This window comes from Dermacentor andersoni, chromosome 1 (genome assembly GCF_023375885.2).
Source record: "Dermacentor andersoni chromosome 1, qqDerAnde1_hic_scaffold, whole genome shotgun sequence".
Lineage (NCBI taxonomy): Eukaryota > Metazoa > Arthropoda > Arachnida > Ixodida > Ixodidae > Dermacentor > Dermacentor andersoni.
The window spans coordinates 271,564,463-271,582,037 of NC_092814.1; the positions used below are offsets into that span (position 1 = coordinate 271,564,463).

General features: G+C 48.6%; 1 protein-coding gene across 5 annotated transcripts in view; it reads right to left on the reverse strand.

Moving 5' to 3' along the window:
• LOC126547642 (acyl-CoA Delta-9 desaturase-like) overlaps positions 1-17,575 on the reverse strand; it is a 109,269-nt gene that overhangs the window by 61,628 nt on the left and 30,066 nt on the right. For 2 of the 5 annotated variants that reach the window (XM_050195555.2, XM_050195554.3), the window contains exon 2: positions 5,024-5,206. In XM_050195555.2, the coding sequence (XP_050051512.1) occupies positions 5,024-5,197 (174 nt within the window). In that variant the 5' untranslated portion in view covers positions 5,198-5,206. Of the gene's footprint in view, positions 1-5,023; positions 5,630-6,806; positions 6,943-13,148; positions 13,332-17,575 lie in introns of those variants that run through there. The other 3 variants (XM_055063155.1, XM_055063154.2, XM_050195556.2) reach the window with 3 other exon arrangements.

Consider the following 17,575-nt stretch of genomic DNA (forward strand, 5'->3'; position numbering starts at 1 on the left):
GAAAGAATGTGGTTAAGTCCACAGTAGCACTTCTGGCTTGAATGGGCGGATCTTAAGGTGTGTTTGCGTCAGACGGGAGCTTCAAGCACTGCTGTCTGAATATAGTTAAGCACATATCGAAAACAAAAATAGAAATTTACAGGGGACCCGCACACGTACATAAAGGACAAAGATGTCACAGGGACTATTACTGGTCACGGTAATATATCCAGGGTTAGATTGTGAAAATAACACACACACACACATACACACAAAAGGGGGGGGGGGGGGAACGAGAAAAAAACCTAATATCGTTACTACACATATAACTCTACACAGTGCAACAACGACGAAAAGTAAAAAGAAATGGAGCGCGGTAGCACCGTGAGAATGAGCCTGCATAGTTTCAAGCACGGTGTAGCCATCGAAACCTTGCTGCAATAGTAAATTGCGAACGGTTGCAGTTTCGTCCATGACGTTGGTTTGGCTACACATCCCAGGCATTCGTTTCTTTTTCTTTTCCTATATATCGCCGTACTATATATTTAAGACCGTCTTTATGACAATTATTGCTACGTTAGCTGACTAAAATTATATAAGATGATATCATGACAATAACAACAACGAGGGAGAAAATGCGGTTCTGTTTATGGGCACATAATTTTGGGTGGGAGGAACGAAACTGGAAGGTCACCTGCAGAAAAATAAAACACGAAAAAAAAAACAATTCCTTGAAGTGAAGAAAGGGCAGGCAAACCAGAAGATTCGAATAACTTCTAAAGATGACGCAAAAGCTGTACGCTTAAAAGCGTATGCTTAAAAAAAAGATAAAAAGAAAAAAATTATGCAGATCGGGAATTGATGTAAGCGAAGCTTTCTGTGCTGTTTGCTTTGATTGACGATAATTAGCGGTAATGCTGACGGCGAATGTTTGATTTCTTCAACATATTGTACAACAGAAGAGTGGTGAGTTGATGTTAAACGTTACCTTGCGTGCACCACTGCTGTTTGTCTGCGTAGTGCACAAAACACAAAGGAAGAGGTGTTTACTTGTGGCTTTGTTGTGCGCCATATTTCATAACCTCTTGCCTCACATGGCACATCGCATCGAGGCAGAAGCATTAAACTTGAATTCAATTATGGGACTCTACATGGCAAAACCACAATCGGATTATGAGGTAGGCCGCAGTGGCGCACTCCGGATTAATTTTGGAACCGTGGTATTCTTTAACGTGTCCCTAAATCAAAGTGCGCAAGCATTTTTTATTTCGCCCCCGTCGAAATGCAGCTGTAGCCATACGCAAAGCTATCGCGGCGGCCACAGAAGTGTTGCACAGAAGTAGCAATTTGTTTTTTCAAATTCACAACTGAAAAGTCGCTCGAGACTGAAAAACGCTACTAAGGCAATGCTTTAAGTATCCCGTGCTAGGCAGTGCCAAAGTGAGCGTAGGATATATGGTAAGAGGGGCCTTAAATCTTCATCATTTTCTTTTCTTTTCATTCTGCCCGATTAGAAGCGGGCACCATCGCGGCCGGTGCAAGAGAGCCGTAAAACAATGCCCGCAGAGCGAAGACAAAGAGCAGCCGGAATCGAGATTGCGGTTCTATGACCAGCTGCAATGGAACAACGGTGCCCATACTTCACCAGCGCGGCATCGCAAATTTGCGGCCGCCGGACCAGCCGTTTCCTCCTTATTCGCCGGCGCATTTTCTTCGCTCTGGCGGCTCGGATGCCCGCAGCGTGCGTTTGTTATGCCGCTGAGCGTTTATTCCAGAACCCTGTTTTTGTTTCCTCTTCGTCGAAGCGCCAAGGCCGGGTGTCCATATGGTTGTATCGAAATTGAAGAGAGCTAATAACTCCAACAAGGAAGGAACTCGACCGGTCCGGCATTGAGGAAAAAATAATATAGAAAGAACGAAGTCCTACTATTCGTGGTTGGGGGGATACCAAGGACATGACCCCTGGCTCGATAAGACACGCTGTTTGCACGCTTGTGGGTCCGCCAACAACGGAAAAGACTAGGAGCAGGCGGTGCGAGTCCCCCCCCCCCCCCCTTCCTGCCCATAGTTTTCGAGAGCTGAATCACGAATCGAGAAACTATTGCTCTCTATTGGTGAACATAGGCTGGGAGTGCGTTGCGTTCCCTTATGGCTGCATTACGATAATAACTGCATCATGCTAAAGCATCCATGCGCATTTGTCATGCGCGTATTCATAAGCGAAAAAAAAAACGAGAATAAAAACGTGCCATCATTGATGTGAACTATACTGCACTAAGGCTTGCATATAGTAGCGATTTATAGAGATATCTTTCCTGAGGGAGTTAGTGTAGCCGTAAAACTAAGCTAATTTTGTATGCCTTTCGAATACTTTTGTACGCCTTGCCGGCAGCGTATTCTAACTTTGGACCCCCTATCTGCAAGTCTCCCTAATAACCGATATGTAGTTATACTATAACGTAAGCCAAGTCTAAACTTCACTGAACTCGCCCCTCACATTGCGTTAGAGCATGATGAGGCTCCGATGCCACATATTTGAGAGTGCGGAGGAGACGCAGAGGAACTGCCATATCAATATAGCGTAATCCGCTCTCTTGTTCTTCGAGTGTCCCGTAGCAATATAACACCGCTTTCGCAATGGTAGCGGGAAGTTATAAGACGCAAATCCATACGCACTGATCCAGAGGGGAAAAAGTTCCATTGCTCATCACATGGCGAACAAGAACTCCAAAATGCGCCTTGAATAGAAAAGGCACTTCTGTCAGTCGCCTCGGTTTCCCACGGCAGCGCTCGTTTTATCGCGCTCCCCGTAGGTAAGCAGTGAAAGGCAACATAGCGTTACGAGAGCCGCGGTGAATACCATGTTAATGCGGCTACGCACAGGACATATATATGCGAGTTAGCGCATGAGAGTCGCTGGGAAAAGTGCGTACAGGCACGATTTATAAGTACGGAAGGGTTGCGCCACGTTGGTACGTGCGCGCCGCTCTCCACGCGAGCTCCACGCAAGGCGCGCCCTAAATGATACCAGACGTCCTGTTATGCAATGCGCTGCTGTCCCTCTGCTCCTCCTCCGCCCTTCTTTACCTACATTTCGCGAGCGCGGGCACCCTACACCGGCACTCTCAGCCACCAACACAGGCCCACACTTGCTGCCGCCCGAAGGAAATGACTGCTCACGCAAGCTGGTTCCTGGGAGTATCCTGCTCCCGAATATGGGTCAAGTTTAGGAAGATTACGCCTCTCTCTCTCTCTCTCTCTCTCTCTCTCTCTCTCTCTCTCTCTGTCTGTCTCTTTGCCTCTAGGCCGTTTTGGGCCGTTTCACATTCCCTTCTCTGTTGTGCGGCACCACCTAATGCGAATATTTTCAGACTGCCCCGTAGCGAACACATCACGACAGCTGTGCGCCCGGCATTCCTTCCTGAAAGGCCAACAGCAACAAAAATTTTGAACTTCCCTGAAAACTTCAAATACGAGTGCATGCGTCACGAAAAGTTCGCAAAAAACGTACGCCTTTGCATACCGAAACTCGAAAAACACACACGCCGCCACACCCCTAACTTTTGAGAGGCTCTGGCGGCGCTCGGAAGTGACCTTCGAGATCGGACGAAATCCGTTGCGCGGCGGTATCGCCGAGGCCGTGTTCTGGGATTTCCGTCACATCCACTAACGACCAGGCGCTTGTGTAGCCTGCTTAGATGCGATTGAAAGGCATAGGAAAGTAGGACAATTAGCAGCCCTGCACCTCTGCCAAGATTGCTGTGATAGTATACACTTCTCATTTGGAACCAATTAAGCCAAAGAAAAATTTCGTTGCAGTTGGCCTTTTTCTTGGAACTCATGATCGCCAACGTCGTGATTATGATCCTTTTAAACGTTTAAAGGTATTATTTCGGTTATTTGTCGGCCTTTTATTCTATTCGCGTCGACGCAAGTTCGCGTGTATATTCCTTCCCAATGCACAGAGTTCTATGTTTACGCTTCGATGTTCGCAACAGAGAAAAAAAGGAGCACCGAACGCTCTGTGCGTTTATCGTGCATTCCCTCTCTCTCTCTCTCTATCGCTCTGCCCCCCCCCCTTCCCCACGTGTACGGTGGCTAACTGGACAAAGTGTAATGAACCTCCCTACCTTTCGTTCCTTCCCTCTCTGCCTCTTCGTTGTGCTACGAAACTATTTGCGCGTATCGACGCTCGGTGGTTGCCCCAGGTCTCAACGAACATGCAGCCTGGGCCACCACCTTACCATGGACATCGAAACAGTAACATTAAAGAAAATGTTGAGAGCGTACATGCCGTGCTTCCTTTTTAAAGACTCCTAAACTGGACGTACGAAATTTGCCGTTGTACGGACTCACCTTATTTTCACAAAAATCTCGAAAATTAGATGGGAAGAAGAATTTCGGCATCGTCCACGATTTTTTTTTTGTATTTTATTTATTCCTTCAATAAACATCTGCACTCACATAAGCTGTCCGTTAGAGGATGCTCAGCTTAAAGTGGTCCTGAAGCACTTTCTGAGCATTGTAAGAAAGCGTTGCCGATCTGTTAACGAGGCTGCTGTGAACATGTCAGTCAAATATTACTGCACTGCTTGCTGCAGGGAACTTACAATCTAGGGTGCTTGGTTTGTCACATGGCTAATACCATCATCTTTTAGGTTTAGTTAGAATTGTTGATGGACAAAAATGGAAGTTCTCACTCTTGGCGGCTTCTGGCAAGTAAACATGATCATAGCTGCGACCTACGCTACAAAACTGCATGAAATGAACTCAAAAGGCACCGTTGTCAGATTTCAAACAATTCGGTGTGCCCCAAGTGTTCAGAATTGTTACACAGCGTTAAACTACAGCTTCTCTCATTGCAGGTGTAGTTTGAGCCCACTGTTGTGTACAATAACGTTTTTTTTTCTACCGTTAAGAGTAAGAGCGTTAGACATGGAGCGCCAGCGCCCATAAGGATGTAATTTTCTTTTGTGTGTGTGTTCTAGGGCATTTGGGGAAGTCTGAAAACAATTAAAAAAGAAAGAAATGGTGCGCTGCTCACTTCGTGGTCCAGCAGGTCCGTCTTGCTGAGCGACACGTACTCGGTCTGCTTGATGAGGTCCATGGCGTCGATGAGATCCAGGTCGCGCTTGCGCAGACCCGTCTTGCCATTGAGCGGCAGCATGTCGGCCGGTGTGGTAGCGGCTGTCTTCTCCATCTTCATGTCGGTGCTCATGGTGAACCTCTGAGCAACGAACATGAAAAAGAAAAAAAAAGAAAAGAAAGAAGCAGAAACGTTAGCCGGCTACCTAGAAAGAGCGGGCGGGAATCTTCACTTTGTGGTCGAATCTGGCGCGTAACTATGTCTGCGTGTCAAAGTTGCCCACAGCCCCGAAGTCAGCGGTCATGTTCACAATCAGCCATTTTCATAATCACTAGCGTGGGCTTCGACACTAAGTTGCTTACGAAATTTACTATAGGGAAATGTGGCTCTAATGTCTTTGGGAGCTGCAATCATGGTGGTTCTGCCATAAGAGGAATGATTGCCACTAAATGGATTTGCCTACATGGATTTGCTTCAAACGGCTTTGCGACTTTGCAAATCGATCATATAGAACTACATACTGATTTATAAGTGCAACAACTGGCAATAATTACGCATGGGCGCAGTCTTATTGCCACCTGCGTTTAGAAAATTAGGATCAATTGCTTCGTAATTTAGCTACATAAAGGTTACAAAGCGTAATAAATAATGCCATAGGAAAACAGGAATCCACAAGCTCGAATATCAGACAAATCTATGAATCGCCACGCCAGAGTTACCTCAAGTAACTTTCTTATGGAACAACACTATGGGCCCGAGGACATCCTGCAACTTCTTCACACACACCCCTCGTGTTACTGCCCCCCTCACACGAGATGTGCCGGTCTTGTTATCACGCGCGCTATGCTCCAGTTGCGTTACAGCGAGCACTCTGAGCAGTAAAAAGAAAGAAAAAAGAGCGCTTTGGGTGTTTCGCCGATGCCTTCCGATGGACGTTGCATACACTCGTATCCTCTGACATTGTATTGTGGGTTGTAGTACGCGCCAACGCGCACGCTATAAAGTAATTTCAGAGTCACTTGCATATATCTCTGGCTGGCACGAAGACTGATGGAAAATATCCATGGTGAACTACGCCGAGAGCGCACGACAGATAAAAACACAGCGCAGCGGTAGTAGTCGCAATCAAAAAAAGGGGGGGAGGGGGGGAGGTCAACCCTAAATTGCAGACACTATAGGAACCGAACCCGCATTTACCCTTAATTGCGACATTTAAATGCTTCCCAATATGTAATGCGAACGCCTTAGGAAGAAATACTCGAGGTGGCCTCGTACGTCAAAAGCGGCGCTGCAGTTACGTTTGTCAATGCGTTCCACCTATTGTACGCATCCTTTGGTCTAAAATCCGGACAATGGATAACACCAATTGTTGCGACATACCACACAGCCACACAGAAGGAAAAATCAGGCTAAGATACTGCCGCCCACGTATCGATGAGGTTCATGCAAGCTGCCACGTTGACACGAGCTGTCACGTTCCACCAGCGAAAAAAACTATAAAATAAAAATTCCTTTTGAATTAGGCAAAATGTATATACCCGCACGTATATGTTATCAAACCCGTAACTTGCCTCCTGCGTTACGCCATAACCCTCAAATTGGCCGGCTTTAAAATCGCAGGTAACCGACACGAGTCACTTGGCGCCGTTTCACTTGGCACAACGCTTATATAACGACGTTCCCAACAAATGTCAGAGCAAACTCTAGAAAATCAACACTTAAAAAATTCGAGGTATCTCACATTTTTGGGCACGTGGGCAGCCTGTATCCCCGAGCAACCGCAGTGAATCCCGTACGCACACGACCGCGCAGTCAGAGGCCGGCGCTGCTGCCGCTCGTGTCCATACAAAGTCTCGCTCTACGCGACCGACGCGAATCGAGGGGGGGGGGGGGGGGGGCACTACTCACAGACGGATGCGCACGCACAGTAGTACCGCGAGGACTGGGTGGGAGCCTCTTAAGACAGTGCAACAACAGCAACCTGGCAACCGCGGCGCTTGCGGAAAAGGTTGCTGGGGGTGGCTGAAGGTGTGCGTGGGAGGTGGGAGGAGGGGACGGGGGGTGGGGAGGAGAGGTAGAATAGAGGGCGCGGATTCTTGGAGCACCAGTGATGTCACTGCGCGTGGCCAAGACCTCCGCGGCGAGCACACAGCGAGCGAAAATTCGGCGATCGCCCTTGACGCGCCGGACTGCTTCCCATGCGGGGCCTCCGCCGGGCAAAATAATTGGAGTCGCTCATGCGGACCGTGCCCTGCGGTGGTTCCTCGCAGACACGCGCTCTGCTTTTTGCTTCGTCTTCTTTTTGTTTCTCATGTGCCTCATCGAAGGAATAGATAAAAAAAAAAATTAAAGAACGAAGAGCACGAGGCGCTGCTTCACTGGCTAATTCCTGCTCGTCGTCCGCGAGTGCACGGTTGTCGAGACGTATGCGCGTGGCGTGCGTGGTTTCCTGAGTGCGTGGCTTCTGCCGGCACAGTCGTGCCGGCGAAACAAGCGGTAGTGGGGGTCGCGGCTCATTCCGCTGCTAGCGAAAGTCGCGACCCGGCGAGCGAATACCTGGTCTGCGTCTCTTTTTCTTCCTCTGCTCGTTATTTATTTATGGGCCCTTCTCGACAGTCTTATATTCATTCCAAGCGCTACTAACCGAGTCTTACAGCCTGTTTGTTGCCTTTGCAGGTGTGAGCGAGAACTCTTGCACCGAGCTGGCATGCTACCTTCGTGGCCTGGTTATGAGATCCGGTGTTCGTTTAATGGTCCCCGAAGCAATTTTAGCCGTTTCCAGGATTAGCGTTAGGAGATAGAGAGTACCTTTCACGCAATGCAAAAAGAGTGATTAAAAAATTACCCTGCTCTCAGTCCGCGACGATTTCTCTCAACTGGTATGTCCATGCGCACAGCACCGTCCGATGACGCGAGTGCCGTCTATGGTTCCGATCGGTTCTAACCGATGGATGGATGGATGGATGTTATGAGCGTCCCCTTTGGAACGGGGCGGTGGGTTGCGCCCCTAAGCTCTTGCTACTATGCTGCCTAATATCCTACCTAGGTTAACCAATGAAAAAAGAAAAAAAAAAAAACACTATGAACTACCACGTCCAAATTTTCTTATCCCCTATTGCGAACTGTGCTTTTGTACGTCTCCGTCCTTTGTCGTTTCCCTACTTTTCCTCCACCAATCCTCCAATCGCCTCTTACTAATGTCTATTGCGGACCTGTTTGCTTTACCACTGCTCCCGCTGAACCCAAGGGCTTCAAGGAGGCCAGTGGTGCCTAAATCGACCGCTGGGTAGACGTTTTCACATTCCAATAAAATATGCTCCGTCGTTTCCCTAGCTTTACTGCAGCAAGCACATGCTTCTTCTTCCTTCTTATATATCGCTTTATAGGTGCGTGTTCTAAGGCATCCCGATCTCGCTTCGAAAAGTAATGAGCTTCCCTTAGAGTTATCATAAATGGTTTCTTTCCTGATTTCGTTTTTTCCTCTTAAGTAGTTACTCATGGCAGGTTTCTTTACCATTGCCGCCACCCATGAGATTAATCCAGCCTCTCTGACTTTCCGCTTGACCTTCTTTGTTGCTGTGTTGCCCACCCCACAGGCCGCATACTTGATGGTATGCTTCATAGTTCTTTTCCTCCACTGTGAATCAATGTTTTGCCTGTACAGATACCTGAACACTCTCCCAGCCCATTCACTTTCTTCCATATTCCTCAGCCGTTCTTCATACTCAATTTTACTGCGAACTTCCCTCACCTCAAAACTAGTCCAGCCCATACCCACCTGCACAGCTTCATTTGTAGTCTTCCCGTGAGCGCCCAATGCGAGGCGACCCACTGAGTCACGAGGAGCGTGCGCCTCCTGGCGACACATTCCTTCTTTATTTGGTGAGAGTGGTCTCTAGGCGACGCTCAAGTGTGGTGCGCGCGCCTTCCACGCCGTGAATTCGCCGCAGTGCACTCAATCGCTGGACACGCCCTTTAGCGCACAAAGACGAGGGCGGGATGAGAGTACCGCGCTCTGGCAGGCGGCAGCATGTCAAGCGCACGCCAGCGCCAGACCTGCTTCCTCGTTCCGCCTGAACTCATGGCCGCACTTAATTCTGTTCAAAAAGACGAGAGCTCAAGTTCATTACGAGGAATCCACTCGGCGTCCGATCCACGGCCGTTCACCACTGCAGGATTGTTGACGGCGTTTCTGGCATTCTTTCCCGCCCTCCCACCTCCGCTCTTCACTTCTACCCAACAAAGAGGTCTTTCAGAGAGCCCAGTGTTTTCGGAAGAAACTTGATTCCTCTCCAGCCCAGCCACTCGCGTACAACTATAAAGATAGTAGCTACAGCAGGCCCAACTTGCCCAAAAACAGTATTTTCTTCTTTTTTTTTTTTTGTTAAACAGACAATCCGCATTCTCTGGGAGTAGTTCGCATATTCCGTTGTCTACATGTAGTGCTAGACATAAGAGTGGTGCAACTGTATGTCTAAATTATTCCGGATGTCATCTTATGTGAAGTCGATGAAATCGCTAGCCCGAGTCACGTCACTCACCCATTCTACGTAGCATGCAGTGGCACGAAAAACATCGCTTTCATCGATAGTTAAGTGAAATCTTTAAAATCCGCACATATATTACAACGTTTACGCATCATAAGAGGCCAACAAACAAAGACACCAAGGACAACACAAGGGAAATTACTTGTACATACTCATTGAAAAGAAAGAAATTATAAATTTATGGAAATGAAAGTGGATGAAAAAACAACTTGCCACAGGTGGGGAACGATCCCACGACTTCGCATTACGCGTGCCGTGCTCTACCAATTGAGCTACCGCCAGCGCCGTCTTCCCATCCACTTTCTAGGGTATTTATGTGTTACTACTAGAACTAACCCTGGGAATGTTAGCCAGTGCCACCACTCACAAACCTTGGCGACGAATGTACAATATCCTTTTCTGCCGCAGGCATCACGAGTACTTGATCTTTTTGGATGAAGGCAACTGGTCAATAAACCCACTCCTGCTACCTGAAGGCATCAATACCGCATCATTAACTAGAGCGAAAAAGAGAACGGACGACAGCAAGAAGCACACAAGACAGCTGTCATCCGTTGTCCTTTTTTTTTTTTCGCGCTGGTTAATGTTGTCTGAAGTCTGTAATAAGCACCAATTAGCCCAACTGTCTTCTTTAGAAGTTATAAAAGCACATCCACGTGTCCGTCCATTTGTTTCGCTGGCTGTCTTTTTTTGCGCGGCTGTTTGATTATTTGTACCAACTTGTTCCTTCGTTCGCGTGCAGTGATGACTCACATCAGCATAGAATGAGCCCGTGGGCAAAGGGCGGCTTCTGAGGGGACATCAGCTGTCGCTCGCGACTAAATAATGAGGAGTTGCAAAGTAGGTCTGTTTATGTGGACGCTATGTTTCCCCGGTTACAGGTTTCCAAACCGAGTTCCCCTCCTTGCAAAGTGAACAAAACCGCCGGTCAGGGGCTAGCATATATACAAGGTGTTCCAGCGAACACTTTCAAAAATCTTTAAAAGTTGCCTGTGGCCGATATCACAATTCTAGTTCATGAGCTGATCTACTTGAAGCGGTGGACAATATTTTAAAAAAATGAGACGCAAAATCGACTGATTGATAAAAATTCACTAATTAAATTTTTAACTAATTACATTATGGCCCATATTGCAATTTACAAATTATAGCCGTGGAGCAGCACTGAGGAACCTCGGAGCGCGTGTATGCGTACGACCGACCTTTTCGTGTATCAATGTGGGTTGCCAACTGGCACCCGCGCGCCGAGATTACGACGCGACCAGCAGCTGCCGGCCACGGTGGCCCGGCCGTTGCCGCGTCCCCCGCTTGCTTGAATGCCCACCTCGGAGTTTAGGGCGCGGCTCAGTAACCCCAATTGCGAAGTCGAGAGTGCGCGGTGACATCGTGAACGGGACGCCATCGTCGCCCGCGCTCGCGTCGCGCGTGCGCCGAGAGGCGAAGTCGCGCACTAATCTCCCAGCTCGCCCGTGTGCCGCTGTGAAAACGCGCACACAACGGTCGTCTCCGCTTTGTGCGGTTGTATGATGGGTCGGGGCCTCTCGGAGCAGGTTGTTTCCGGGGAAAACGGCCGAGGAGAAGGAGCGCATGCCCTGGTCGGTCGGTGCGACTGCCCTCTAGGCGCTACTCGTAGATTCTTCTCGCACGTCTCCGACATCGCGATGGCCGATCTGCGCGGGAAGCCGGCATGAATGCCTGAACAGGGGAGAAGATCAGCGCTTGCGTCGTTGGTGCCTGTCCTGGCCTCTGACCCGAAAAGGAATCGAGTGGTGACGAGGTACCCAAAGGGCAACCTCGAAATTAGTCGCAGTTACGCTCCTCGGCGCTTTCGATAAATCTAGAGCAGTGCACGAGATTGCGGTTGAAAACATGCCAGCGTCGATATTCGTTTCACGCCTCTCCCACTTGCCTCCGTTAAATCAAAGGGACAGTTGCAATTCGATTGATCATAACTACTTCTTGTACGAACCGAAATTGACGTGTTCGCCACGGTGCAGTGAGCACAGTGTGCGCGAAGACTTAACTCACGTTCTATGCGTCCGCGCTCACTGTGTGGCCTCAAGGGCTACTCTAATATCTGCTACAACTTTACGTGGCAGCTGCCTTGGAGCAACGCCGGTGGTGAATTGCGCACAACAAAGGCGCTCTCAGCTTGCCTAAGAGACACCGGCCTGGACCAGATGCTCCAATCGCTCGTTATTTGTATGTTTGTGCACGTTGCATGCGTGTGCATGTACCTTAGCATGGTGGGTCGTTGGACGAGTTGAAACATATTTAGCGAGCGAAAACGATCGAGCCCGAAAATCACATGAACAAGGGAGGACGCTGGACTGTATACCTGAGCAGTGTCCACCCTCGTTCCCGTGAATTTTGGGCTCCCACCCACTAAAGTGTGTAGGTATGAATGCGTCATATCATACGTCACCCTCGTCACCTGGAGTGGCATACTAGGCAGTCTTCCATAGCATATATTAAAGAATGTCTCTCTCTCTCTCTCAGATTGCGACGTTCTATAGAAATGGCATTACCGCGGTCACTTCCTTTAGGACATGGCCGTCAACGCTTTTCCGCCAGACTCGCCTTTCGTTTTTCCTGTATGCGGCATTGAGACGCTATAGGCGCAGAGCTTTATGAGCAACGAATGCAGAGGTCACATGCAAAACCAGCCTCGAATGGTTAATACTTTCCGGGTAAGGAAAGCCTTCACCTGTGACTGGTCAGGCGTGCGCAAAACAGAGAAACGAAAAAGAAATATCGCAGGAAAATTGACCCACCTCAGTAAATGTTAGGACACGGCGTTTACGCACAATCATCGTTAATATAGTACAAATAAATCAAAATATACAATTCGCTGGTCACGTAACTTAGTAAGAAGAGACGAATTTCGTCGTGGCTGCTGAAAAAATTCAACCCAACGAAAAATGGTTATTATATTTCGTGCCAGAAATAAGCAGCACGCATCGCATCACTTTGTCTTGGTTGTCACAATGCGCAATGCATCGGCTTTCGCATCACAATTGATCATGTGCGATAAACGCATAATTATCGCACAGGATCAATCGTGTTGCGAAAGCCGATTGTGCTCGCAATAAGCATTAGGGGGTCGACTATGCTTGCACAAAATGACACTCCGCTCTCTCTGCTCATGCGCCTACTCGCACTACTTCGTGCACTGGATGACAGGCGGCTGAATATATATGTATATTCAAAGCAGCGCCACCAGCTAAAGTATTGCCGTCACTGTCCCGGCTACAGAAGCAGCGATCTGCTGCAGTGGCATTGTATTTATGCCAGCGCGTCAGACAGATTTACCGGAGATCGGATAACTCGACCACGTAAGACAAAAAAAAAATGTGGAAGAGAGGGACTGAGTTCAAGACGGTGGCTCCCATTCATGCAGAAGGGCGTCATTTCTGACAACATACGTGGGAGACGCATAGCGATCGTGTGGCATTCTAAAGAAACGGGCTGACCGACCACCACCGCGTCTGTAATTTTTGCAATAAGTACGCAATGTATGAGAACGTTTTCCTCACCTGAGCATTTGGTCGCAATAATCTATAGGGTGCGCCTTGCTGTAGCGGATAATCACACGTCTCATCTGCTATGAAGCTATTCACAACGGACCACTCTTTAACTTGACGGGAAGTCTCCTCCAGAGGGACCCGGTTTCCAGAGCAGCATGTAGGTATATCATATACTGGCCCACGCTACGAGAAAACTCGCTATCCGCCGGGCGAAGCTTGAACTCAGAAGGATGACTGAGCCACTCGCAAGTGATTTCCTCACTTTTATACCGCGAACTTCGACACACATTCGAGCGTGGCCTTTTTCGTGCGCCCACGGGGCTCTCGACGGAAGCGCCATACACGAAAGCTGAAAAAGCGCCGACCGTTTGGTCGCATTCACACCACCTCTTCGTCGTGCCCCGTTTGCGTTTTGAGAGTCAACGGTCCGATGTCGCCGTGGCCACGCTATGCTGCTATTGCGAGATCTCGCGCGCGCGCGCGCTGTATGGGTGCCGATCGACGCGTGACCCATTGTCGCCGCTGTGGGACCCAGCACGGCAGCCGCCCATCGCGGGCACGCGTTGCCGTAGCTGGTGCGCGCGCGACTGGCTCGACAGCCGTGACCGGCCGAAGTCGCCAGGTCCGCGGCGTGCCCATTGCCGTCGTGTACAACGGGTCCCCCTCCGTCGGGACGTCGCGGCCCGCGGGTCAGCCTCCTTGTCAAAACGGGATACGAGGGGTGCACCGTTCTTTATTTTACTTTCGTGAGTTGTACTTTGTTTCGTGTCCGTTCGTGCCTCGATGACTGCCGTTTATTGGGCCGCGTCATCGCGTGAGATCTTTGTGGACAAAGAGTCGGCCGCGCCGCGTTGAAAACTCGCTCCGCGTGCGTAAGCTGGAAAGCGCATGACGCGTGCATGCATGCATGCGCGCCGTGAAAGGTGGCAGGAAGCCTAGCTCGCGCTGAAGTTACGGCATGAATTTGCGTGTATTCACGAGCCGAAAAGCTTGACATGGATGGGGACCCGGCGAGGGGAGTAAATGTGACGAACGTCGTGGCGTGCGTTAAGTGAAACACGGCGACGTGCTTCCGTTTTCCTTTTTTTTCTCTCTCTCCCGTCACCTCAGTTGCTCACCGTGCAGGTTTACATGCACCTAGTATAGCCGGATTTGGTTCTCTGGGTTTTCCTTCTTTGTTTTTCTCCCACATCGAGCGAAACATCTTCTACGCATATAGCTATAAAGAAGCAACCTGCGCACGTGGAATAAGCTGCCTCTGGTATCTCCGAAGGATATGAGTTCTCCGCCCATTTCCTATCAACGACCGAGAGCTGATGTAACACTGAAGAAATACTGTAGCTCGAAATGTTATAGCGACCCCGTTTGAATCATCCCTCCAAACCCCACATGTACGCGCTCTTGACTCACGGCACACTGTCACAACAAAACCGAAGGAAGGATACCACCCGAAAGTTGTTGCTAGAGCGACAAGAATAACAATAGATGAGCAGCGAAGCCCCATGAGATGTTACCTCAGGAGAGGGGTGGATGATGGCATTATTTTCGACAGCTATTGGCATTATTCAATCAGTTAAAGTATGCTGTCAGGCAGTAACCTTTACGATATCTCACTCTCAGCGTGCGCTGAAATAATGCTATATCAATAGCATTGCACAGATATCAAAGGTGTCGCGTTTTCTAATTTTTTCAGCTCTGCACGTAGTGCATGTCGGCCATATCATTTTTTAAAACTTCTTTTGTCGCTGTGATGCTGCATTCATCTTCGCTTCTTCATTGCTGTTTCTAGCTGAACTATTTTATAGGATGCATATGCATAATGCAATTCGTTAACTTCTGTTTCCACTAACAGACTCCCTAATCGCATAACTGCTTCAAGTGTACATCCGTTAAACTGCATGAGGCTGCCGCCACTTTGTAACGAATACAACATAAATGATCTTGAAAATCTGCACCGCGAAGTAGCATCTGCACTGTGGCCAGCTGCAAGAAAACGAGTCCCCAAGGTGTACGAAGCGCACGCGTTTTCTTGCCGTTGCTTCGCGATTACGAACCGACAGACGGGCTCGAGCGCTTGATTGAACTTCCGTTATTTATCGACCATCACCTAAAATACCTTTATCGAACCAGTCACGTTTTTCAAGTCAGGTGAGGATGGAGGTGGGGAACGGCACACCGTAATGCGGTCATAAAGATGCAGCGCGCACAAAGGCACATTCGTCTCAAGTCCATAGTCAGCTACCGATGATTGCTCAGAACAGAAGAAATCATGCTCCGCGTCATCTACAATAAATCCACCTTTCAGTTTTCTTTTTCATGTTTTCTGTGCTCTCCGAGGTGCACGCCCACTGCCAGCACCGTACAAAAATGCATGTATAAAAGTAAAAAAAATAAATATAGCGTAGATAATATACCTACTGCGGTCGATGCGAGTGTTCGACCCTGTTCTCATTCTTGCCGCTCCATCTAAGCACACTCCCCTCCCCTATTGCCGTCTTCAGTCTCCACCAAAGAGCCAACGGTATAAGAACAAAAAATGTGCCACCGAGCACCAGGTCGTGCCGGAATTGAGTGTGGCGCCCGCACAACCCAACCGCCGACAATGACAACACGTTAGGCATCCGAGGGCGCGTCGGCAACACTATATATATATATATGCCCAAAAATCCCAGGAATTGTCGGATGCATTAGCATTCTTTGACTCGGCTGCTACTTCGCTTTTGCTTACTTATTTACCTAGCTTACGCATGATTACCAATCGCTACCCATCCTCTACTATTGCACTACTATATATGTTGACTTGAACAATTATGCATTTATTTTGCAGATATAAGGCGTCACGGGACGGACAGATTTTGCTGCGGTACTCACCAAACAATGCTGATGCATTAAAAGTAGGTAGGCGGGCAACCAAATGAGAACAACGCGTCTGGTGCAACACGTCCAAAGCACTGACGCGACAGAACGGGGATGATGGGGCGCTATATGTATACGCATATAAGCGAGGCAGCCGGCACGTGCTTGACACCGACGGAGCGCTGTCTTGATTGCTGCGTCCTTTACCCAGCGATCAGCGCTGGCTGCCCGGTTTGCGACGCAGTGCTATGGCAGTGCCTCCCCCCCCCCATGACAAGACCGCCCATCACCATTCGCGTCTCCGTCAGGCGACGGCGCAACATAGATCCTCTTCCTCGTTTTTTTTTTTTTTTTTTCTTGTTCTTCCGGCGGCGCTGGCGGCGGCGATGACTTCAACCGGTTCAACGCTCGTCGCCGTCTATAATTGCGCGCGACCCTCGGGCGGTGCGAACAAGCCGCGCGAACGTCATCCATATCTGGCAGGTCAGTCCGTCTCCCATGGGAGGATTTTCGAGCGCAACGCAGGTCGAGCTGGCGGCTTGCTGTTGAAAGGCTCTTCGCGTAGTGTATTACACGAGCTTGGAGCGTTGAACTGTAATGATGCGTCAATGTGTACGTGTATTGCGCGCTGCGACGCGAAACCGTGGAACAAACTGTAGGGAACAACAAGAAAGGCGTCCACCGAAGAGGCCGACGTTTACCACAGGTGTTACGTCGTTCCTCGCGGTCCTCACCATTTTAACTTGTCGCAGTTTACTCTACGCAATGGCATCCAACAAACTGGATCTGCAGCCAGTTTACGTTATTCTTTAGACAAATTATTTTGCTGCCCCACTTGTGTTCTTTCCAGAAAGAGAGAGGTAAAGAGGGAAGGAAAGGCAGGAAGGTTAGCTAAACTTTGTTCAGTCTGCTAGCCTACCTGAGAGGAGGGGGAGTGGAAGAGAGAGCGAGAAAGAGCGAAAACAGCAGTTAGATCAATGACGCGCACTGTACAAGGTGCAACCACTGCTAGCCTGTTTCTTCTCTTCCCCCCCTCTCTCCCTATCTATCTATCTATCTATCTATCTATCTATCTATCTATCTATCTATCTATCTATCTATCTATCTATCTATCTATCTATCTATCTATCTATCTATCTATCTATCTATCTATCTATCTATCTATCTATCTATCTATCTATCTATCTATCTATCTATCTATCTATCTATCTATCTATCTATCTATCTATCTATCTATCTATCTATCTATCTATCTATCTATCTATCTATCTATCTATCTTTCTCTCTCTCTCTCTTTGTGTTTGTGTGTATGAGGTGTTCATATATGTTTACATCATTAATGAGAATAATAATGAAAATCTGTTGCCGCTAATGGGTTATTGCTGTTTGTTACGGGTTATTTCGTTCCCCGAAAATGCACAATAAGGGAGAAGCAACAACAGCGGCTTCTTTTTCAGAACTCTAAGAATGTAATCCGCAATCACTTTAGGGCGATCTACCATGCTCCGCACCAAGCCTGTGTGATCCATGGACTTACTCGGGAAGAAGCAACGCTGTTGTACCGCATCCGAACCAACCCC